This window comes from Scyliorhinus torazame, chromosome 22 (assembly GCF_047496885.1).
Source record: "Scyliorhinus torazame isolate Kashiwa2021f chromosome 22, sScyTor2.1, whole genome shotgun sequence".
Lineage (NCBI taxonomy): Eukaryota > Metazoa > Chordata > Chondrichthyes > Carcharhiniformes > Scyliorhinidae > Scyliorhinus > Scyliorhinus torazame.
This window is the reverse complement of record NC_092728.1, coordinates 30735210-30760469: the sequence shown is the minus strand read 5'-3', so window position 1 is coordinate 30760469 and position 25260 is coordinate 30735210. Positions and strand designations below refer to the sequence as shown.

The following is a 25260-nucleotide window of genomic DNA, read 5'->3' as shown; positions in this document are numbered from 1 at the left end:
CAGTACGTTCGCTGCGCCACCGCGCATGCGCGGTGCGGTCATACGTGGTGCTCGCCTGCGCAGTACGTCCGTCGACGTCGCCGTCCCCTCGTTCGGTGCGCACAAGTGCGGGAGTCCACGAAAAGCGTGCAAAATGGCCGCCCTCATCCAGGCTGAGGCCCTGGAGTTGCTAGATTGCTTGGACCCGTTCTGCCTCGTGGGGACCTTGCCGTGCCATTTCAGCCGCTTGGATGTGGGAATACCGACTAGTGGCGTGTTCATGTAGCACGCAGGTCTCGACGGCGGTCGCTAGGGTGAGCTGCTTTACCTTGAGGAGCTGCTGGCGTAGGGGGTCCGACTGAACACCGAAAATGATCTGGTCGCGTATCATGGAGTCGGAGGTGGACCCGTAATTACAGGACTGCGCAAGGATGCGGAGGTAGGTGAGAAAGGACTGGAAAGATTCATCCTTACCCTGCAAACGCTGTTGGAATACATAGCGCTCGAAACTTTCATTCACCTCGATGTCGCAGTGACTGTCAAACTTAAGGAGGACCGTCTTGAATTTTGATTTATCTTCACCATCAGCAAAAGTGAGAGAACTGAAAATGTGGATGGCATGGTCCCCGGCCGTGGATAGGAAGAGAGCGATCTTCCTGGTGTCTGAGGCAGCTTCCCGGTCTGTGGCTTCAAGGTAGAGCTGGAAGTGTTGTTTGAATATCTTCCAGTTGGCCCCCAGGTTACCGGTGATGCGGAGCGGCGGCGGGCGGACGCTGGCCATTTTGCAGGATGGCTGCATGCTGGTGGAAGGCAGATCACTTGCAGGTAGGTCTAAGTAGTTCTAACATCCCTCAACTCCTGGTATCATGTTGTGTTGGGTGCTCTGGATCTGTGGAACACATACAGGCCACCAACACTTAAATAGTACAACACTATTTTATTAAGCTAGAAACTGTTGAACATACTTTCACTGGGTTAACACGATGTTAGATTAAACTAAAGACCTGTGCCTGTCCTAACCAGTCTATGCACTCAGCACATGGTGAAGATCTGTGCTGTAAGCTCTCCTTCTGAGAGGCTGCATCCCGAATGAGTGGGAAAGTGATGTCCTTGTCTTTATAGTGACGGTGCTCTAACTGGTGATTGGCTGCGGTGTTGTGTGTGTTGATTGGCCTTGCTGTGCGTCCATCAGTGTGTGCGTCTGCACCATGATATACTGGTGTATATTATGACAGATGGTATGTGGTACAGGTTGAAAATCCATTATCCGAAATGTGTATCGGATTTTGGTATTTTCCAGATTTTGGAATATACTGTGCATGCGCGGCAAGCAGTGGGAACTGTGCGTTGCCCAGGAGACTTGTGGGATTTCCCACTCCTGACACCTCGCCGGTGCTTGAAAGAAAGTGCAGATTTTGGAATTTTACGGTCTTTGTAATTTCGGATAAGGGATGCTCATTTTGTAATCAGCAGGAGGTTTCCTTGCCCATGATTAACCTGTAGCCAAGGGACTTCTTGGGGTCCAGAGTCGGTGTTTATGACTCCCAGGGCAACTCCCTCCAGTAAACCACTGCTGGGGCTGTCCTGCCAGTGAAACGGGACATACCCAGGAACGGTCATCATAGTGTCTGGGACATTGTCTGTAAGGTATGATTCTGTGACTATGACGATGTCAGGCTGTTGTTTAACTAGTCTGAGAGACAGCTCTCCCAACTTTGGCACAAGCCCCCAGATGTTAGGTAAGGAGGGCTTTGCGGGGTGGCATGGTGCCGCAGTGGTTAGCACTGCTGCCTCACGGCACCAAGGACCTAGGTTCAATCCCAGAATGTGGAGTTTGCACATTCTCCCCGTGTCTGTGTGTCTCCCACAACCCAAAGATGTGCAGGGTAGGTGTATTGGCCACGCTAAATTGCCCCTTAATTGGAAAAAAAAGGGTCGATGGGGCTGGTTCTGCCGTTGTTATTTCCGGTTCCCGGATCGATGCTGGGGTGGTTTGTCCGGTTTCTTTCCTTTCGGACGGTTTGATCGACCTTTAGCACAATGGTGCACCAGGAGACTTCACAGCAGCATCGTCCAAAGCACTGAGCTGTGAGAGGAGATACTCGGTCCTGTTGATCTAGAGTTTGCTCAGAGGTGGGTTTGAAAGGAGGACGCTGAGCTGGAGTGACAGAACGGGTTAGGAATGGGATTCAAGACCTTTGGCTTGGGTGTGCTGGAGCCATTAGAATTGGGAAGCCAAAGGAGTTCAGAATTAGAAGGGCACTGATATCTCGGAGGGTTTGGGGGCTGGAGGAGAATACAGGGATGGGGAGGGGATGTGGCCGCGGAGCGACTTGCTACCAAGGGTGAGAATCTTTCGACACTTCAGCCGGATGCTGACGACCAGTGTAGGTCAGCGAGCACAGGGCTGATGGGGGAGCGAGAGTCGCTGTCAGTCACGACATAGTCAATAGTGCCCTGGGTGGCCTCAAGCTCAGGGAGGATTGAATGTGGGACAATGGTTATGGATGAGGAAGGGGTCGGAGTTGTGGGGTGGGTGGGGAGGTTGGTGTGGTTGTGTGGTTCAGCAGCAGAGGACCTGAGACAGGAGCTAAGTTGAGCCTATGTGAGGGATGGCGCAATGAAGAGTGTGGACTGAGCTTTACTTGGGAATATACTTGCTGGTGCAGCTGCCATTTCTGTTGTCTCTAGCTCACCCAGATGAGACCACGCTGACTGCTGCCTTACGGGCTGAAGGACGGGCTTCCCCCCGCGTGGACCCTTGGGGAGATGAGCAGACTGTTGGACGCAACCATGGCTGGACACTGTTGCCCACGGACATCTACTGCCAGGCAAGAGGGCACCGAAATTCCTATGCCAGTCCTGTCAGGTACAGTCAAGGATTCGTATCACACTCAGTTTCAGCACTGATGGGTGAATGGATGGGATTGGAAAACTGGGTTTGGGGCGAAGTTCAAGGTTGGGAAGACTTTGGTTATACAGGAATGCAGGAGCAGGGCATTTGGCCCTTCGAGCCTCCTCTGCCATTTAATTGGGTCACAGCTGATCCCCTATCCGAACACCATCTCCCCCGAATCCCTTAATGCCCTCAGTAACATGGAATCTATCAATGTCGGTTTTGACCATACTCACTGACAGCCTCTGGGGTGAATACTCGCCAACCTCGCAGTCCTAAATGGCTTACCCATTATCCTGAGACTGTGACACTCTCTGGTTCCGGATCCGACTCCCAGCCAGGAGGAATCATCCTTCCTCTGCCAAGCTTTGTACAATTCAGTAAGATTCCCCGCCCAATCTAAACCAGAGAAAACACAGGTCCTCAAACTCTGCTCATTGTACAATCAGCCTCACAGAGGAATTAGGAAATGGAGGTGACTGAAGATGATGACTTTGCTGCTCCCAATTAACTCCAGTTCAATAAACCTTTTACCGACAGTGAATCAGTCCCTCAGTGATATTCCTTCCTGTTTGACTCATCAAACCCACCCAGTCTAATGTAAAATTTCTCTTTCCCTCTCTCTTTCCCCTCCCTGCCCCTCTACCTTTGTCTATCCATAGTCATGGAGAGGGATAGGAACACACAGTATGGGAAGGTATTTAACTGGGGGAGGGGAAATTATACTGCTATTAGACAGGAACTGAGGAGCATAAAGTGGGAACTAATGTGGGGATTGTTTAAGGAGCACTTGCTGCGAGTGCTGAATAGTTTTGTCCCACTGAGACGAGGAAGGAATGGTAAGGTGAAGGAGCCTTGGATGACAAGAGACGTGGAGCTTCTAGTCAAAAGAAGGAAGCCTACGTAAGGTTGAGGATGCAAGGATCTGACTCAGCTCCAGAGGGTTACAAGGTAGCCAGGAAGGAACTAAAAAATGGACTTAGGAGAGCTAGAAGGGGGCATGAAAAAGCCCTGGCGGGAAGGATTAGGGGAAACCCCAAGGCGCTCTGCACTTATGTGAGAAATAAGAGGATGATCAGAGTGAGAGTAGGGCTGATCAGGGATAGTGGAGGGAACATATGCCTAGAGTGAGGAGATGGGGGAGACCCTAAATAAATACTTTGCTTCAGTATTCACTAGAGAGAGGGACCTTGTTGCCCAAGAGAACAGTGTGAACCAGGTTAACAGTCTCAAACAGGTTGATATTAAGGAGGATGTGCTGGAAATCTTGAAAAGCATCAGGATAGATAAGTCCCCTGGGCCTGATGGGATATACCCAAGATTACTACGGGAAGCAAGGGAGGAGATTGCTGTGCCATTGGTGATGACCTTTGCGTCCTCACTCTCCACTGGAGTAGTACCGGATAATTGGAGGGAGACAATGTTGTTCCCCTGTTCAAGAAAGGGAATAGGGAAATCCCTGGGAATTACAGACCCATCAGTCTTACTGTGGTGAGCAAAATTTTGGAAAGGATTCTGAGAGATAGGATTTATGATTATTTAGAAAAACATAGTTTGATTAAAGATAGTCAGCATAGCTTTGTGAGGGGCAGGTCATGCCTCACAAACCTCATTGAATTCTTTGAGGATGTGACGAGACACATTGATGAAGGTCGGGCAGTGGCTGTGGTGTATATGGATTTCAGTAAGGCGTTTGATAAGGTTCCCCATGGTAGGCTCATTCAGAAAGTTAGGGGGCATGGGATACAGGGAAATTTGGTTGTCTGGATACAGAATTGGCTGGCCAAAAGAAGACAGCGAGTGGTAGTGGAAACTATTCCGCCTGGAGGTCGGTGACCAGTGGTGTCCCGCAAGGATCTGTTCTGGGACCTCTGCTCTTTGTGGTTTTTACAAATGACTTGGATGAGGAAATGGAAGGATGGGTTAGTAAGTTTGCCGATGACACAAAGGTTGGTGGAGTTGTAGATAGTGTTGAGGATTGTTGCAGGTTACAGCAGGACATTGACAGGATGCAGAGCTGGGCTGAGAAGTGGGAGATGGAGTTCAACCTTGATAAATGTGAAGTGATTCATTTTGGAAGGTCGAATTTGAATGCTGAATACAGGGTTAAAGGCAGGATTCTTGGAAGTTTGAAGAGAGGGATCTTGGGGCCCATGTATATAGATCCCTCAAAGTTGCCACCCAGGTTGATAGGGTTGTTAAGAAGGCATATGGTGTGTTGGCTTTCATTAACAGGGGATTGAATTTAAGAGCCGTGAAGTTTTGCTGCAGCTTTATAAAACTCTAGTTAGACCACACTTGGACTATTGTGTCCAGTTCTGGTCGCCTCATTCTAGGAAGGATGTGGATGCTTTGGAGAGGGTACAGAGGAGATTTACCAGGATGCTGCCTGGACTGGAGGACATGTCTTATGAAGAAAGGTTGAGGGAGCTAGGGCTATTCTCACTGGAGTGAAGAAGGAAGCGAGGTGACTTGACAGAGATGTACAAGGTGATGAGAGGCATGGATAGAGTGGATAGCCAGAGACTTTTCCCCAGGGTGGAAATGGCTGTCATGAGGGGACATAATTTTAAGGTGATTGGAGGAAGGTATAGGGGATATGCCAGAGGTAGGTTCTTTACACAGAGTGGTGGGTGTGTGGAATGCACTGCCAGCAGAGGTGGTGGAGTCAGAGTCATTAGGGATATTTAAGCGACTCTTGGACAGGCACATGGACAGCAGTAACATGAAGGGCTGTAGGTTAGGTTGATCTAAGATTAGGATAAATGGTCGGCACAACATCGTGGGCTGAAGGGCCTGTACTGTGCTGTACTGTTCTATGTTCTATGCCCCCCCCCCCCCCCCCACACACACACACATGCAGCACAGTCATCTCTTCCGGTTGTATCCCTCTAGTTTTGCTGATTGAATCGGTGGAGTTTTGTGAATCTGGGTCAAGAGCTTGTGAGTTCAAATCCTGCTCAAGAGCTCATCAAATTAACATTTTGTTACGACACCCTGTACGTGTGCACGGCCAGTTCCAGCCCCACAGATACACCCTGGGCGTGTGCACGGCCAGTTCCAGCCCCACAGACACCTAAATATTGAATTAACCAATGACTCGTGTATTTCCCTGAGAACTTTGATCCTTGACTGCTCCAATGAATTACAGATACCAGATTTGTAAATGAAACATTAAAAACTGTTTATTATGAGAGAAAAGATAAACATGTAATGGAATTAATAGAATAATGGTCTACTAATATAATTATTCCCATAAGCATGTCCCACCCTCCACCCAGAGTCACACAAGACAGATACACATTGGGGGTGGGGGTGGAGGTGGAGAGTGGTGGTAGGAAAGGTTCAAAATAATAGGGATTAAACTGGGAATGAGAGATTAATCTTTGCTGCTGAGGTTGCAGATAGTTGGTGATCTGATCGGTTGGTCTGGATCTTTTAAAGTTTGACTTGCATTAGAACATGTAGGCGGTAGAATTCTCTCTGGGGAGTCACTTTCAGTTGTACTGGCCTCCACCAGACTGGCTCTCAGACGCACTGAGATAATATTAGTATCCTCTACCCGAGAATTTAAAATAAGGTTGCCCGTCCACTCCACTTAGCGAACACTTGTCTGCCGTCCCTGCTGATCAAGATTAACTGCAGTGAAAAAAAAGTAAAAAGGGGTCTTTCTTTCAAACCTCAGAGGAGATATCAGCACTGTGCCTGCCACAGCCTTCTAAACACAGGTTAGGTGTTACAGACCTGTTTGGAGACTGTTGATCAGAAGTTACTTTCTCAAGCTTCAGCCTTTTAAATCTCCATAAAGAGAGTTGAAATATCTGCTTTACCTTCCAGTGGAATTTCCACGGGCTAGCTGGAAACCTTTTAAAACGCCAGAGAAAGAGTAGAGAGAGAGAGAGACACGACCTGCTGTGTGCTGCCTTTGAGGTCTAAGCAGAAACTGAAAGCGAAAATGTAACTTCCTTTTATTCCAGAGGTTTCTGAATGGCTCCACCAATCGCAATCCAAAACAGGGGGTGGCCTGGAAGAGCCAATTGGCTGCTTGTGAGTGCATCAAAATGACATCCCGGGCCATGCCACAGAGCATACTGAATCAAGAGGTCTGCCCAGCCAGTTAAAATAGCAGCTGGCAGCGGGGTGGGAGTTCAGTTCAAAACCAAAGGGCTGCAGTTTGAAAGCAAGGTTTACAGTTCTGGGAGAGCCAGCAAGGCAGGAATAAACAAGGGAAAACAGAGATTGGAAAGAGGTTCTTGACAGTTTGCTAAACGCGAGGATTGTCTGAGCAGGAGGCAGAAAGAAATGAGGAAGAATTTAAGTGTCCCAACTGGGTTTTCCAAGTCCCTCAGGAAATCTGCATTAGCGTCTAGGCTGAGGCCCACACAGCTCTTCAGATGCAACCCAAATTGCTCAGCTACTCCCGGACCAGACATTAATCGCTGACTCTGCCCTGTGGTGATAGGCATCACTGTATATACACGAGGGGTTAATGTAAATACACTACAACTAAGTAACCACTAGAGGGAGCACCAGAGATGTGATGACATGCAGACATACAGCCAATGGGTCATTCCAACAGGACTCAACCAATGGGTAATCAGGACACCCAGAGATGGCATTACCACAAGGGGCACTTCACAACCCTTTTAAAAGGACAGGGCACACAGGCTCTGCCTCTTTCCACAGACAGACATCTAGAGAGTACATCAGGGTTGATCAGCAGCATCACACCCAGTACGTGGCTTAGAGCAAGCTGGTACAGATAGACTGAGTTACTACAGTTAGATTAGCAGAGAGTCAAACTCATTTAAGAACTGTGTTAATCGTTCAATAAAAAGTTGAACTCATTTCATAGTCTGGAGCTTTCTTTGTCAAAGCAAACATCAAGAAAGCAGCTGATGGTACATGAAGCAGCAGAACACAACACGCCCCATTAGAAACAGAGTTTAAAAACTGCAAATAGTCAACAAAGAACAAAGAACAAAGACAAGTACAGCACAGGAACAGGCCCTTCGGCCATCCAAGCCCAGGCCCTTCGGCCATCCAAGCCCGTGCTGCCTGACTAAACTACAATCTTCTACACTTCCGGGCTCTGTATCCCTCTATTCCCATCCTATTCATGTATTTGTCAAGATGCCTCTTAAATGTCCCTATCGTCCCTGCTTCCACCACCTCCTCCGGCAGTGAGTTCTGTGTAAAAAAACTTGCCTCGTACATCTACTCTAAACCTTGCCCCTCTCACCTTAATCCTATGCCTCCTAGTAATTGACCCCTCTGTCCTGGAGAAAAGCTTCTCACTATCAACTCTGACTATGCCCCTCATAATTTTGTAGACCTCTATCAGGTCGCCCCTCAACCTCTGTCGTTCCAGTGAGAACAAACCAAGTTTATTCAACCCGTCCTCATAGCTAGAAGGATGTGGAGGCTTTAGAAAGGGTGCAGAAGAGATTTACCAGAATTTTGCCTGGTATGGAGGGCATCCTTCTGGTAGTGTGGCGACCAGAATTGAACACTACACTCCAAGTGTGGCCTAACTAAGGTTCTATACAGCTGCAACATGACTTGCCAATTCTTATACTCAATGCCCCGACCAATGAAGGCAAGCATGCCGTATGGCTTCTTGACTACCTTCACCTGTGTTGCCCCTTTCAATGACCTGTGGACCTGTACACCTAGATCTCTCTTTCAATACTCTTGAGGGTTCTACCATTCACTGTATATTCCTTGCATGCATTAGACCTTCCAAAATGCATTACCTCACATTTGTCCGCATTAAACTCCATCTGCCATCTCTCCGCCCAAGTCTCCAAACGATCTAAATCCTGCTGTATCCTCTGACAGTCCTCATCGCTATCCGTAATTCCACCAAACTTTGTGTCGTCTGCAAACTTACTAATCAGACCAGTTACGTTTTCCTCCAAATCATTTATATATACTATGAACAGCAAAGGTCCCAGCACTGATCCCTGCGGAACACCACTAGTCACAGCCCTCCAATTAGAAAAGCACCCTTCCATTGCTACTCTCTGCCTTCGATGACCGAGCCAGTTCTGTATCCACCTTGCCAGCTCACCCCTGATCCTGTGTGACTTCACCATTTGTACCAGTCTACCATGAGGGACCTTGTCAAAGGCCTTACAAAGTCCATATATACAACATCCACTGCCCTACCTGCATCAATCATCTTCGTGACCTCTGCGAAAATCTCTATCAAGTTAGTGACACACGACCTCCCCTTCACAAAACCATGCTGCCTCTCACTAATACGTCCATTTGCTTCCAAATAGCAGTAGATCCTGTCTCGAAGAATTCTCTCCAGTAATTTCCCAACCACTGACGTAAGGCTTACCGGCGACTTTACAACTTGTGCCTTATCAGGAAACCAAGTCTTACTCAAGATGAAAGCAAATTACGGCAGATGCTGAAATCTGAAACAAAAGCAGAAAATACTGGACAATTTCAGCAGGCCTGTGGAGAGAAAAGGGAGCTAGCATTTCGGGTCTTTCCTCAAGGCTGCTTGTTTACCCAGTTGGAGAGTCAGTGCTGAGGGAGCGCCGCACTGTCGGAGGGTTAGTGCTGAGGGAGCGCCGCACTGTCGGAGGGTCAGTGCTGAGGGAGCGCTGCACTGTCGGAGGGTCAGTGCTGAGGGAGCGCTGCACTGTTGGAGGGTTAGTGCTGAGGGAGCGCCGCACTCGGAGGGTCAGTGCTCAGGGAGCGCCGCACTGTCGGAGGGTCAGTGCTGAGGGAACGCCGCACTGTCGGAGGGTTAGTGCTGAGGGAGCACTGCACTGTCGGAGTGTCAGTGCTGAGGGAGCGCCGCACTGTCGGAGGGTCAGTGCTGAGGGAGCGTCGCACTGTCGGAGGGTCAGTGCTGAGGGAGGCGTCGCACTGTCGGAGGGTTAGTGCTGAGGGAGCGCCGCACTGTCGGAGGGTTAGTGCTGAGGGAGCACCGCACTGTCGGAGGGTCAGTGCTGAGGAAGCGCCGCACTGTCGGAGGGTTAGTGCTGAGGGAGCGCCGCACTGTCAGAGGGTTAGTGCTGAGGGAGCGCCGCACTGTCGGAGGATCAGTGCTGAGGGAGCGCCGCACTGTCGGAGGGTTAGTGCTGAGGGAGCGCCGCGCTGTTGGAGGGTTAGTGCTGAGGGAGCACCGCACTGTCGGAGGATCAGTGCTGAGGGAGTCGCACTGTCAGCCGGTCAGTGCTGAGGGAGCGCCACACTGTCGGAGGGTCAGTGCTGAGGGAGTCGCACTGTCAGAGGGTCAGTGCTGAGGGAGCGCCACACTGTTGGAGGGTCAGTGCTGAGGGAGTCGCACTGTCGGAGGGTCAGTGCTGAGGGAGCGCCACGCTGTCGGAGGGTTAGTGCTGAGGGAGTCGCACTGTCGGAGGGTCAGTGCTGAGGGAGCGCCGCACTGTCGGAGGGTTAGTGCTGAGGGATTGCCGCACTGTCGGAGGGTTAGTGCTGAGGGAGTCGCACTGTCAAGAGGGTCCGTACTGAGGGAGTGTCATACTGTCAGTAGTGAGGGGGCACCGCACTGACAGAGGCTCAGTGCTGAGGAAGGTCTGCACTGTCGGAGGGTTATTCGGAAGGAGCGCTGCACTGTCGAAGAGTCTGTGCTGAGGGAGCGCTGCAGCGTCGGATATACTGTTTCTCTGAATAACATTTTTAATCAAAGGCCCCTTTTCTGCTTTATCTGGGGAATATAAATGTCCCCATGGCCATGTTTGAAAGAAGAGTCGGGGGGGGGATGTTTTCCAAGGTAATAGAATCATAGAATCCCTACAGTGCAGAAGGATCATCAGATCTGCACCGACTCTCTGAAAGAGCCTTCTCCTTAGGCCCAATCCCCTGCCCTATCGCCGTAATCCCACCTAAAATGTGGTCACTATCGTGGTCAATCCACCGAACCTGCACATCATTGGACTGGAGAAGCCGGAGGAAACCCACAAAGGCACGGGGAGAACGTGTCACCCGATGTCAGAATCGAACCCAGGTCCCTGGCGCTGTGAGGCAGGTCCCAGGGGAATATGATGACCTCTCAGTCGATCACCTCGTTCGCGGCGAAGTTCTTTGGGCTGGAGTGAGCTGGTGAATGGTGCTTTGTGATTCACTTGTTTGTCTCTCTCTCTCTGGCTCTCTCCATGCAGGATGTTGCAGAGGAGTCAGTCAGGAGCAGGGAGAAGAAGTGTCCCATCTTCACCCGTCATTTACAGGGACAGATCCGGACATTACAGGTGGGACACCAGCCTTGCCCTGTGCACAGGGAAAAAGCGTTCGATCGGTGCTGTTTAAAACACAAAATGTCGGAAAAGCTCCGCAGCTCCGGGAGAATCTGTGGAGAGAGAACATTCTCTCTCTCTCTCTCTCGCCACAGATGCTGCCAGACTCGCTGAGCTTTTCTCAGCATTTCCTCTCCAAATTTGACATTTTATTCTGGCCTCATTGTGAAGCTGAGGTGGGGTTTGGAGCAGGGAATGAAGGCTCTTTCCTCGGCTGTGATTGGGGGGTGAGAGGATTAATCCCGGGAATCTCCTTACAGGCCGCTCTCCCTCTCTGCCTGACCATTGGAGTGAGTGTTGGTTGGGGGGTGCGAGGGGCCAAACGAGGAAGTACGGGGAGCTGAAGGGGGAAGGAACCAAAGAGAGAGAAAGAGAGAGCAAATTAGGAAGAAAAGAAAACGATAGCTCAGGGAAAAAGAGTGAGAGATGGGAGTGAGAGAAGGAGATCAGGTGTAATGTAGGGTGGGAGAGAGTGAAAATGGATGATTATGAGGTGAGAGGCAGACTGGGCGAGGTATAGAGCTTGGGGTAAGAGAGGAGGAATGGACAGAATGTGAAAGGCAGCAAGATGGAGAGAGAATGAGTCATGGCACTCTCACTTTGAAGGACTGGCCTGCCCCCTACACAATGGGGTCCAGCGGTACCTCCCCAAACGGGCCTCTCTTTCTCTCCCTGTAAAGGCCCAGGCAGTCCACTGTTCACAGTGCATCCTTTCCTGTGGTCAAACAGTGGCTCGCCTTCTCCCTGCCCACTCCCAGCACCCCTCAATTCCCTCTCCCTCCACCTCTCCTTGATTCCCTCATCCACTCCCACCACCTCCCCTCCATTCCCTTGTCCACTCCATCCACCTCCCCTCCATTCCCTTGTCCACTCCCACCACCTCCCCTCCATTCCCTCATCCACTCCATCCACCTCCCCTCCATTCCCTCATCCACTCCCCTCCATTCCCTTGTCCACTCCATCCACCTCGCCTCCATTCCCTCATCCACTCCATCCACCTCACCTCCATTCCCACATCCACTCCATCCACCTCCCCTCCATTCCCTCATCCACTCCTTCCACCTCCCCTCCATTCCCTTGTCCACTCCATCCACCGCCCCTCCATTCCCTTGTCCACTCCATCCACCTCCCCTCCATTCCCTTGTCCACTCCATCCACCTCTCCTCCATTCCCTCGTCCACTCCATCCACCTCCCCTCCATTCCCTTGTCTACTCCATCCACCTCCCCTCCATTCCCTTGTCCACTCCATCCACCTCCCCTCCATTCTCTTGTCCACTCCATCCACCTCGTCTCCACTCCCTTGTCCGCTCCATCCACCTCGTCTCCATTCTCTTGTCCACTCCATCCACCTCCTCTCCATTCCCTCTCCCAATACCTCCCCTCCATTCCTTCTCCCACTTCCTCCACGTCCCCTCCATTCTCTCATTCCAGCTCTCCTCCATTCCCTCCCCCACCGCCACTGCCCAACCACCTCCCCTCTTCTTCCCCTCCATTCCCCTATCCCTTCATTCCCTCCTGTATTACAAGCATGAGAGGTCCTGAAAGGGCCTCCTCTTGCTTCTGTGTAATGGGCTTGAGAGCTTCGGAAAGGGGCTCCTCCTGTGTCTGTGTAACAGTTTCTAGAGAGGCTGAATGGTCCTCTTCCTGTTCCTGTGTAACAGACACGAGAGGGGCTGAATGGGCCTCCTCCTGTTCCTGTGTAACAGGCTCGAGAGGGGCTGAATGGGCCTCCTCCTGTTCCTGTGTAACAGACACGAGACGGGCTGAATGGCCTCCTCCTGTTCCTGTGTAACAGGCTCGAGAGGGGCTGAATGGCCTCCTCCTGTTCCTGTGTAGACGCGAGGGGCTGAATGGCCTCCTCCTGTTCCTGTGTAGACGAGAGGGGCTGAATGGCCTCCTCCTGTTCCTGTGTAACAGGCTTGAGAGGGCTGAATGGCCTCCTCCTGTTCCTGTGTAGCAGACAAGAGCGGGGCTGAATGGCCTCCTCCTGTTCCTGTATAACAGGCTCGAGAGGGGCTGAATGGCCTCCTCCGAGGGGCTAAATGGCTTTCTCTGTGTATTTCCTCCCCTTCTGTCCAGAAATGAAAGCCTCAGGCTGTGGGACTGAGACTCAGTCAGAGAGGAGGCAGATGTATGTCTCGATACTGTTTGTGATTGATTTCAAGCCCTCTGTCTCTCCCTCTCTTGTCTCTTTCTCTCTCTGTTTCTGTTTCCCTCTGTTGCCCACTCTCTATCTCCTTCTGTCACGCTCTCGCTATCGCGAGCTCTCTGTCACGCGCACTGTCCCATGCTCTCTGTTAGCTCTCTGTCTCTGTCGTGCGCTCTCTCACGGCCTGCTGACCCTAACTCTGCCTGCTGACCGTAGCTCTACCCGCTGACCCTAGCTCTGTTCACTTACTGTTCTTCCCCTCTTTCACATGCTCTCCTTCATGTGTCACGCATACTCTCTCTTTCACGTGTGCTCTTTCACGTGCGCTCTCTTTCATGTGCTCTCTGTTTTGCACAATTTCTCCACGGCTTGTCCTCTCTCTGTTGTGCTCGCTCTCTTTCATAGAACAGTACAGCACAGTAGAGGCCCTTCGGCCCACGATGTTGTGCCGACCATTTATCCTCATCTAAGATCAACCTAACCTACACCCCTTCAATTTACTGCTGTCCATGTGTGTCCATGTGCCTGTCCAAGAGTCGCTTAAATGTCCCTAATGACTCTGACTCCACCACCTCTGCTGGCAGTGCATTCCACACACCCACCACTCTCTATGTAAAGAACCTACCTCTGACATCTCCCCAATACCTTCCTCCAATCACCTTAAACTTATGTCCCCTCGTGACAGCCATTTCCACCCTGGGGAAAAGTCTCTGGCTATCCACTCTATCCATGCCTCTCATCACCTTGTACACCTCTATCAAGTCACCTCTCTTCCTTCTTTGCCCCAGTGAGAATAGCCCTAGCTCCCTCAACCTTTCTTCATAAGACATGTCCTCCAGTCCAGGCAGCATCCTGATAAATCTCCTCTGTATCCTCTCCAAAGCATCCACATCCTTCCTAGAATGAGGCGACCAGAACTGGATACAATATTCCAAGTGGTCTAACCAGGGTTTTATAAAGTTGCAGGAAAACCTCGCAGCTCTTAAACTCAATCCCCCTGTTAATGAAAGCCAACACACCATTCGCCTTCTTAACAACCCTATCAACTTGGGTGGCAACTTTGAGGGATCTATGTACGTGGACCCCAAGATCTCTCTGTTCCTCCACACTTCCAAGAATCCTGCCTTTAACCCTGTATTCAGCATTCAAATTCAACCTTTCAAAATGAATCACCACATATATCTAGAGTGAATTTCATCTGCCACTTCTCAGCCCAGCTCATCATCCTGTCAATGTCCTGTGTAACCTGCAACAGTCCTCGACACTATCTACAACTCCACCAACCTTCGTGTCATCGACAAACTTACTAACCTACCCTTCGACTTCCTCATCCAAGTCATTTATAAAAACCACATAGAGTAGAGGTCCCAGAACAGATCCCTGCGGGACACCACTGGTCACCGACCTCCAAGCGGAATACTTTCATCTGCTTTCTTTTGTGCGTTCGCTGTCAGATGCATTCTCTCTCCGGCGCCCGTTCTCTCTCTCTCTGGCGCACCTCTCTCGTTCATGCACTCTCTCTCTGGCGTCTGCTCTCTCCTTCAAGCACTTTCTCATTCACACTATTTCTTTCATGTGCTCTCTCTCTCCTTCACGCACTTTCACTTTCGTGCCCTCTCTCTCTGCTACATGCTCTCTCTCTATCACGTTCTGTTGTGCATTCTCTCTGTCGTGCGCTATCTCTCCCTCTCTGTCACCTGCTTTCACTCTCTCTCTCTCTCTGGCGCCTGCTCTCTCTCTGGAGCCCGTCCACGTTTTCTCTGGCGCCCGCTCTCTTTCATGCACTCGCTCTCTCTCGCTCTGTGGCGCCTGCTCTCTTTCATGCACTCTCTCTCTGGCACCTGCTCTCTCTTTCTTGCACTCTCTCTCTTTTTCACATGCTCTTTCTCTTTCACACACTGTTTCTTTCAAGCGCTCTCTCTCTCTCTCTCTCTCCTTCACGCACTCTCTCTTTCGTGCCCTCTCTCTGATTCACACGATCTCTCTCTGACACACGCTCTCTCTCTCTATCATGCTCTGTTGTGCATTTTCTCTGTCTTTGAGCTCTCTCTGTTGTGCGCTCTCTGTTTTGCACAGTCGCTCTCTGGCACCCACTCGCTCTGGCACCCACTCGTTCTCTATCATGCTCTGTCATGCCATCTTTCTGTCTTTGAGCTCTCTCTCTGTCGTGCGCTCCCTCTTTCTCTCTGTCACGCGCACTCTGTCTCGACTGCTCTCTCTCTGGCACCCGCCTGCGCTCTCTCTCTGGTGCCCGCTCTCTCTTTCACGCACACTCTCTCTCTGACTCTGTGGCGCTCGCTCTCTCTTTCATGCACTCTCTCTCTCTGGCACCCGCCTGCTCTCTCTCTGGCGCCCGCTCTCTTTCATGCACTCTCTCGCTCTCTGGCACCCACTCTCTCTCTGGCGCCGCTCTCTCTTTCATGCACTCTCGCTCTCTCTGGTGCCTGCTCTCTCTTTCTTGCACTCTTTCATGCGCTCTTTCTCTTTCACACACTGTTTCTTGCGCGTGCTCACTCTCTCCTTCACACGCTCTCTCTTTCGTGCCCTCTCTCTGATTCACACGATCTCTCTCTGGCACACGCTCTCTCTCTATCATGCTCTGTTGCACATTCTCTCTGTCTTTGAGCTCTCTCTGTTGTGCGCTCTCTCTGTCATGAGCTCGCTCTCCCTCTCTCTGTTGTGCGCTCTCTCTGGCACCCGCTCTCTCTCTCTCTCTCTCTGGCACCCACTCGTTCTCTCTCACTCTCTGTCATGCTATCTCTTTCTTTCTTTTTTTTTATCTGGAGGGGATGACAGGGAAGGTAGTACAATGTTCCTCCTGCAGAATGTTTGAGGTGAGGGTCCCGTCAGTGTCCCTGCTGATTTCATCTGTGGGAAGTGCACCCATCGCTAGCTCCTCAGAAACAGCGTTAGGGAACTGGAGCCGGAGTTGGATGAACTTCGGATCATTCGGGAGGCAGAGGTGGTCATAGATAGAAGCTTCAGGGATGTAGTTACTCTGAAGAATAAAGATAGATGGGTGACGGTGAGAGCGGCTGGGAGGAAGCAGTCAGTACAGGGATCCCCTGTGGCCGTTCCCCTTAGTAATACTTTGGATACTGTTGGGGGGATGACTTACCAGGGTTAAGCCATGGGGTACAGGTCTCTGGCACAGAGTCTGTCCCTGTTGCTCAGAAGGGAAAGGGGGAGAGGAGGAGAGCATTAGTCATTGGACACTCCATAGTTAGGGGGATAGATAGGAGATTCTGTGGGAACAAGAGAGACTCACGGTTGGTGTGTTGCCTCCCAGGTGCCAGGGTGCGTGATGTCTTGGATCGTGTTTTCTGGATCCTTGAGGGGGAGGGGGAGCAGCCCCAAGTCGTGGTCCACATAGGTACCAACGACATAGGTAGGAAAAGGGATGGGGATGTAAGGCAGGAATTCAGGGAGCTAGGGTGGAAACTTAGATCAAGGGCAAACAGAGTTATTATCTCTGGGTTGTTACCCGTGCCACGTGATAGTGAGACGAGGAATAGGGAGAGAGAGGAGTTGAACACGTGGCTATAGGGATGGTGCAGGAGGGAGGGTTTCAGATTTCTGGATAATTGGGGCTCATTCTGGGGTAGGTGGGACCTCTACAAACGGGATGGTCTGCACCTGGACTAGAGGGGTACCAATATTCTGGGGGGGAAATTTGCTAATGCTCTTCGGGAGGGTTTAAACTAGTTCAGCAGGGGCTTGGGAACCTGAATTGTAGCTCCAGTATACAGGAGGTTGAGAGTAGTGAGGTCATGAGTAGGGTTTCAAAGTTGCAGGAGTGTACCGGCAGGCAGGAAGGTGGTTTAAAGTGTATCTTCTTCAATGCCAGGAGCATCCGGAATAAGGTGGGTGAACTTGCGGCATGGGTTGGTACCTGGGACTTCGATGTTGTGGCCATTTCGGAGACATGGATAGAGCAGGGACAGGAATGGTTGTTGCAGGTGCCGGGATTTAGATATTTCAGTAAGCTCAAGGAAGGTGGTAAAAGAGGGGGAGGAGTGGCATTGTTAGTCAAGGACAGTATTACGGTGGCAGAAAGGACGTTAGATGAGGACTCGTCTACTGAGGTAGTATGGGCTGAGGTTAGAAACAAGAAAGGAGAGGTCACCCTGTTAGGGGTTTTCTATAGGCCTCCGAAAAGTTCCAGAGATGTAGAGGAGAGGATTGCAAAGATGATTCTGGATATGAGCGAAAGCAACAGGGTAGTTGTTATGGGGGACATTAACTTTCCAAATATTGACTGGAAACGCTATAGTTCGAGTACATTAGATGGGTCCGTTTTTGTCCAATGTGTGCAGGAGGGTTTCCTGACACAGTATGTAGGTAGGTCAACGAGAGGCAAGGCCATATTGGATTTGGTACTGTGTTAGGATTTGGTACAGGTGTTAGATTTGGAGGTAGGTGAGCACTTTGGTGATAGTGACCACAATTCAATTACGTTTGCTTTAGTGATGGAAAGGGATAGGTATATACCGCAGGGCAAGAGTTATATCTGGGGGAAAGGCAATTATGATACGATGAGGCAAGACTTAGGATACATCGGATGGAGAGGAAAACTGCAGGGGATGGGCACAATGGAAATGTGGAGCTTGTGCAAGGAACAGCTACTGCGTGTCCTTGATAAGTATGTACCTGTCAGGCAGAGAGGAAGTGGTCGAGTGAGGGAACCGTGATTTACTAAAGCAGTGGAAACACTTGTCAAGAGGAAGGAGACTTATGTGAAGATGAGACATGAAGGTTCAGTTCAGGCGCTCGAGAGTTACAAGTTAGCTAGGAAGGACCTAAAGAGAGAGCTAAGAAGATCCAGGAGGGGACATGAGAAGTCTTTGGCAGGTAGGATCAAGGATAGCCCTAAAGCTTTCTATAGATATGTCAGGAATAACGAATGACTAGGGTAAGAGTAGGGCCAGTAAAGGACAGTAGTGGGAAGTTGTGCTTTGAGTCCGAGGAGATAGGAGAGGTGCTAAATGAATATTTTTCGTCAGTATTCACACAGGAAAAAGACAATGTTGTCGAGGAGAATACTGAGATTCAGGCTACTAGACTAGAAGGGCTTGAGGTTCATAAGGAATTGTTAGCAATTCTGGAAAGTGTGAAAATAGATAAGTCACCTGGGCCAGATGGGATTTATCCTAGGATTCTCTGGGAAGCTAGGGAGGAGATTCCTGAGCCTTTGGCCTTGATCTTTAAGTTATCTTTGTCTACAGGAATAGTGCCAGAAGACTGGAGGATAGCAAATGTTGTCCCCTTGTTCAAGAAGGGGAGTAGAGATAACCCCGGTGATAGACCAGTGAGCCTTACTTCTGCTGTGGGCAAAATCTTGGAAAGGTTTATAAGAGATAGGATGTATAATCATCTGGAAAGGAATAATTTGATTAGAGATAGTCAACACGGTTTTGTGAAGGGTAGGTTGTGCCTCACAAACCTTATAGAGTTCTTTGAGAAGGTGACCAAACAGGTGGATGAGGGTAAAGCAGTTGATAGGGTGTATATGGATTTCAGTAAAGTGTTTGATAAGGTTCCCCATGGTAGGCTACTGCAGAAAATACGGAGGCATGGGATTCAAGGTGATTTAGCAGTTTGGATCAGAAATTGGCTAGCTGGAAGAAGACAAAGGGTGATGGTTGATGGGAAATGTTCAGACTGGAGTCCAGTTACTAGTGGTGTACCACAAGGATCTGTTTTGGGGCCACTGCTGTTTGTCATTTTTATAAATGACCTGGAGGAAGGTGTAGAAGGATGGGTGACTAAATTTGCAGATGACACTAAAGTCGGTGGAGTTGTGGACTGTGCGGAAGGATGTTACAAGTTACACAGGGACATAGATAAGCTGCAGCGCTGGGCTGAGAGGTAGCAAATGGAGTTTAATGCTGAAAAGTGTGAGGTGGTTCATTTTGGAAGGAATAACAGGAAGACTGAGTACTGGGCTAATGGTAAGATTCTTGGCAGTGCGGATGAGCAGAGAGATCTCGGTGTCCATGTACATAGATCCCTGAAAGTTGCCACCCAGGTTGAGAGGGTTGTTAAGGCGTACGGTGTGTTAGCTTTTATTGGTAGAGGGATTGAGTTTAGGAGCCATGAGGTCATGTTGCAGCGATACAACACTCTGGTGTGGCTGCATTTGGAGTATTGCGTGCAATTCTGGTCGCCGCATTATAGGAAGGATGTGGAAGCATTGGAAAGGGTGCAGAGGAGATTTACCAGAATGTTGCCTGGTATGGAGGGAAGATCTTATGAGGAAAGATCTCTCTGCTGCACGTGCTCTCCCTGTCGCCCACATACTCGCTGTCCTGTGCTGTCTATCGCTCGCTCGCTGTCACTTTCTATCTCTCTGAACCTCTGTGTCTATCTATGTGTGTCTCTCTCTCCCTCTGTGTATCTCTCTCTCTCTCTATATGTGTGTCTCACTCTCTCTTTCTCCCCCAGGTATCTGAGCCCAGCTCATGGTGACTGCCAGCATCTCATGGACAGCACTGATGCCAAGGCCGAGGTCTCGAGTGACACTGGTGCATGTCAGGCTCCTGGCAGGACTCGGCACAGCAGCAGCTCGGAGACGCTGAGCAACAGCGCGGCCTTGAACCGCCATAGCCGGCGCTCAGTGGGGGAGGGAAGAGCATCCTTCAGCACTCGGACTGGCCGAAGCGGGCCACAATCATCCTTGGGCTATCACTCGCAGTGCCACCCAGTGCCAGTCTCCACAGCTCAGCATCGTGTGATGGGTGGGCAGGTCGACCGCGACATCCACAGGGCGCTGGCGCTTGAGGGCCTGCGGTCCTGGTACATGCGGACAGCGGTGTATGGATACCAGCAGGAACACAGCACGCTGGGCTGGGACCGCAGGCTCCACCCCACAGGTAAGGGCAACACGTGGTGGCGGGGGACTGGTGGGGGGGGGGCAGGAGGGAGACTGGTGGGGGGGGGACTGGTTGGGGGGGGAGGAGGGGGACTGGTTGGGGGGAAGGAGGGGGACTGGTGGGGGTGGAGGAGGGGGACTGGTGGGGGTGGAGGAGGGGGACTGGTGGGGGTGGAGGAGGGGGACTGTTGGGGGGGAGGAGCGGGACTGTTGGGGGGGAGGAGCGGGACTGTTGGGTGGAGGGGTGCTGGGGGACTGGTGGTTGGGGGAGGGGGGCTGGTGGTTGGGGGGTAGGAGGGCTGGTGGTTGGGGGGGGGAGGAGGGCTGGTGGTTGGGGGGGGAGGAGGGTTGGTGGTTGGGGGGGGAGGAGGGCTGGTGGGGAGGAGGGCTGGTGGGGGAGGGGGGCTGGTGGGGAGGTGGGCTGGTGGGTGCTGGTTGGGGGGTGGGCTGGTGGGTGGGTGGGGGAGGGGTGCTGGTGGTGGGGGAGGAGGGGGGCTGGTGGTTGGGGGGGAGGGCTGATGGGGTGGGCTGGTGGGTGGGAGGTGGACTGGTTGGGGAGGGGGCTGGTGGGGTGGAAGGGGGCTGGTTCGGGGGGGAGGAGTTGGGGGGAGAGGATTGCAGTGTGGGGGAGGGGCTTGAGCTTGGAGAGTGGGTTGGAAGGTGAGCAGGAGTGATTCACAAAGCCTGGGGTTCTCCTTCAAGCGGCAAAGGAGGGATTTGATTGAGATGAAATTTCTGCAGGATTTCGCTGGGAGAGATTTCGCTCCCCGGCTAGTGGCTCACTGACTGCAAGTCACAGGAATTTATTTTAAAAATAGTGGAGACGAGAGTATCCCATTGAAAGGAAAGCTTCCTGGTCGGACTGAGGACTGGGAATGTTTTAGAAAACCAGCAACTGATTGCCCAAAATTAATAAAGAGGCAGAAAATGGAGTCTTGAGAAAACCAGCAGGAAATATAAAAAGAGTGAAAGCTTCTGAAGCCAAATAAAGAGGAACAGATTTGTGAGGGAGAATAGTGGTCCCCAAGAGGGGGAGCTAATAATGGAAACAAGAAAATGGCATTGACTAAATCTTCCTCCTCCCTGTTCCTCAGGTGCTGTGCGAGTAAATTATTCCCCAATGATCCCCCGGGTGAATTGGGAGGCTGGGCAGAGACCAACGAGGACATCCCATCAGGTTGTGGTGACGCCACGGGGTCACAGGTGTGACTCACCTTGCGGATTGAACGGGTGGAGTTGACTTGGGGCAGGTGGCAATTGGATTGGATTAGGGTTCAGTTGCAGGAACCAGCCTGAGCTGCTGCTGGGTTGGCAGTCTCTGTGCATCCCTCCTGTAGAACCTGGGGGTGGGGGGTCCATTGAGTGTGCGGGGGGAGGGGAAGGAGTTGGCAGAGAGACCGAAGGGAATAAGAGGTATAAACATAGATGCCCTCATCTCACTCTCTCTCCGGAAGAGTAATTTTCACTAAATCGCACCCTGCCCGCTGACCCCATCCCTGCCCGCTGACCCCATCCCTGCCCGCTGACCCCATCCCTGCCCGCTGACCCCATCCCTGCCCGCTGACCCCATCCCTGCCCGCTGACCCCATCCCTGCCCGCTGACCCCATCCCTGCCCGCTGACCCCATCCCTGCCCGCTGACCCCATCCCTGCCCGCTGACCCCATCCCTGCCCGCTGACATCATCCGTGCCCGCTGACCCCAGCCCTGCCCGCTGACATCATCCGTGCCCGCTGACCCCAGCCCTGCCCGCTGACCCCTGCCCTGCCTGCTGACCCCATCCCTGCCCATTTATCCTAGCACTGCCCGCAGACCCCAGCACTGCCTGTTTACCTGTGCCCTTCCTCGGGCTCCAGCTCGGCCTGCTGACCCTAACCCTGCCACTAACCCCAGCCCTGCCCTCTGACCCCCAGCCCTGCCCGCTGACTGTAGCCCTGTCCGCTAACCCCAGCCCTGCCTGCTGACCGTAGCCCTGTCCGCTAACCCCAGCCCTGCCCACTCACCACCAGCCCTGCCCGCTGACTGTAGCCCTGTCCGCTAACCCCATCCCTGTCCGCTAACCCCAGCACTGCCCACTGACCCCCAGCCCTGCCCGCTGACCGTCCGCTAACCCCATCCCTGTCCGCTAACCCCATCCCTGTCCGCTAACCCCAGCCCTGCCCACTGACCCCCAGCCCTGCCCACTGACCGTCCGCTAACCCCAGTCCTGTCCGCTAACCGTAGCTCTGCCCGCTGACCCCCCTATCCGCTAACCCCATCCTTGTCCACTAACCCCAGCCCTGCCCACTGACCCCCAGCCCTGCCTGCTGACCTTAGCCCTGTCCGCTAACCCCAGCCCTGCCCACTCACCACCAGCCCTGCCCGCTGACTGTAGCCCTGTCCGCTAACTCCATGCCTGTCCGCTAACCCCAGCACTGCCCACTGACCCCCAGCCCTGCCCGCTGACCGTCCGCTAACCCCAGCCCTGTCCGCTAACCCCATCCCTGTCCGCTAACCCCAGCCCTGCCCACTGACCCCCAGCCCTGCCCACTGACCGTCCGCTAACCCCAGTCCTGTCCGCTAACCGTAGCTCTGTCCGCTGACCCCATCCCTATCCACTGACCCCATCCTTGTCCGCTAACCCCAGCCCTGCCCACTCACCACCAGACCTGCCCGCTGACTGTAGCCCTGTCCGCTAACCCCAGCCTTGTCCACTAACACCAGCCCTGCCCGCTGACCGTAGCTCTGTCCGCTAACCCCAGCCCTGCCCGCTAACCCCAGCCCTGCCCGCTAACCCCAGCCCTGCCCGCTAACCCCAGCCCTGCCCGCTGACCGTAGCTCTGTTTGCTAACCCCAGCCCTGTCCGCTAACCCCAGCCCTGCCCGCTAACCCCAGCCCTGCCCGCTAACCCCAGCCCTGCCCGCTAACCCCAGCCCTGTCCGCTAACCCCAGCCCTGCCCGCTAACCCCAGCCCTGCCCGCTAACCCCAGCCCTGCCCGCTAACCCCAGCCCTGTCCGCTAACCCCAGCCCTGCCCGCTGACCGTTCTCCCTCTCCCCTTGTCAACTTACCCTGTTAAGTTAGCTGAGTTCTCCCACTGCAGCTATTTATTAGCTGTGGTTGGAGCAGCCAGCCTGGGTACCCCTGAGTGGGAAGGAGGGGGAGGAACCTTACCCTAGTGAAGGCATGTGGGTGAATGTCGGACGTGATACAACCCAACCCCCTGCTACGCCCTGCCTCAATGTCTTTCTCCAATCACCGGACAGAATGGTGCAGTGCTGGATGGCTGACCTACCTGCCGTGAACCCTGCCCCCCCCCCCCCCCCCCCCCCCCACGCACACGCACACACCAGGACCACACAGCGGCCAGCAATGGGGAGAAAAGCTGGATGGGCTGCTTGGAAAGGAGGTGCCGACCTCGGCTCACCCTCCCGCCTAAGGGGGACAAAGTCTTTAGCGTTGTACAGAAATATCTGCTGTCAGCTGCTTTCTCAGGAGTGAAACTCTTGTGTACGTTCACATGGATATTCTCACTGATAAATTCCACAAGAAACTCCTTTGTGTTTTGTTGTATCTGTAAAACATCAGACACTTTGAGCTGTTCATAAACCAAAGTTTTTACCCAGAAGCCTTTATTAACAAGGTGGACAAAGAACAACACAAGGTTAAAGTTCAGCCAAGTTTATTTAACACAACATTAATTCTAAAATTATCTGAATGTCATTCACAAAAAAGTCTCAAGGTACCTGTGCTGATGGAGTCAGTCATACGGTGGTCTGATTCTCTGAGTCTCGCATTCCTCAGGGTCGTGGTTGCGAAGTTCAGCCTCGCTGGCTGCTTCCTTCCATCTCTGGTTCGTCTTCCGAATCCCCAAGGTCACCCCCGACCCGAGTCTTCACTGAGGTATGTCTTGGGGGTTTACCTTTCTCCCCTTCCCTTTGCACCTTTCCAGAAACTTCTCTGGCCCTCGACTAATGGGGTATCAATTAGGGGATCGAACACCCATAAGACATAGGAGCAGAATTAGGCCACTCGGCCCATCGAGTCTGCTCCGCCATTCAATCATGGCTGATATTTTCTCATCCCCATTCTCCTGCCTTCTCCCCATAACATAGAACATAGAACGATACAGCGCAATACAGGCCCTTCGGCCCACGATGTTGCACCGAAACAAAAGCCATCTAACCTACACTATGCCATTATCATCCATATGCTTATCCAATAAACTTTTAAATGCCCTCAATGTTGGCGAGTTCACTACTGTTGCAGGTAGGGCATTCCACGGCCTCACTACTCTTTGCGTAAAGAACCTACCTCTGACCTCTGTCCTATATCTATTACCCCTCAGTTTAAAGCTATGTCCCCTCATGCTAGCCATTTCCATCCGCGGGAGAAGGCTCTCACTGTCCACCCTATCTAACCCCCTGATCATTTTGTATGCCTCTATTAAGTCTCCTCTTAACCTTCTTCTCTCCAACGAAAACAACCTCAAGTCCATTAGCCTTTCCTCATAAGATTTTCCCTCCATACCAGGCAACATCCTGGTAAATCTCCTCTGCACCCGCTCCAAAGCCTCCACGTCCTTCCTATAATGCGGTGACCAGAACTGTACGCAATACTCCAAATGCGGCCGTACCAGAGTTTTGTACAGCTGCAACATGACCTCCTGACTCCGGAACTCAATCCCTCTACCAATAAAGGCCAACACTCCATAGGCCTTCTTCACAACCCTATCAACCAGGGTGGCAACTTTCAGGGATCTATGTACATGGACACCTAGATCCCTCTGCTCATCCACACTTCCAAGAACTTTACCATTAGCCAAATATTCCGCATTCCTGTTATTCCTTCCAAAGTGAATCACCTCACACTTCTCTACATTAAACTCCATTTGCCACCTCTCAGCCCAGCTCTGCAGCTTATCTATGTCCCTCTGTAACCTGCTACATCCTTCCGCACTGTCGACAACACCACCGACTTTAGTGTCGTCTGCAAATTTACTCACCCACCCTTCTGCGCCTTACTCTAGGTCATTGATAAAAATGACAAACAGCAACGGCCCCAGAACAGATCCTTGTGGTACGCCACTTGTAACTGAACTCCATTCTGAAC

At 52.0% G+C, this 25260-nt stretch overlaps 1 protein-coding gene across 2 annotated transcripts in view; it reads left to right on the top strand.

The window, feature by feature from the left end:
• The window catches only part of LOC140398986 (coiled-coil domain-containing protein 120-like), a 197520-nt gene that overhangs the window by 107601 nt on the left and 64659 nt on the right, over positions 1 to 25260 (top strand). Inside the window, exons 7-10 of one of the 2 annotated variants that reach the window (XM_072488014.1) lie at positions 2671 to 2848; positions 11020 to 11106; positions 19746 to 20173; positions 21267 to 23704. In XM_072488014.1, the coding sequence (XP_072344115.1) occupies positions 2671 to 2848; positions 11020 to 11106; positions 19746 to 20173; positions 21267 to 21412 (839 nt within the window). In that variant the 3' untranslated portion in view covers positions 21413 to 23704. Of the gene's footprint in view, positions 1 to 2670; positions 2849 to 11019; positions 11107 to 19745; positions 20174 to 21266; positions 23705 to 25260 lie in introns of those variants that run through there. The other variant, XM_072488013.1, reaches the window with a different exon arrangement.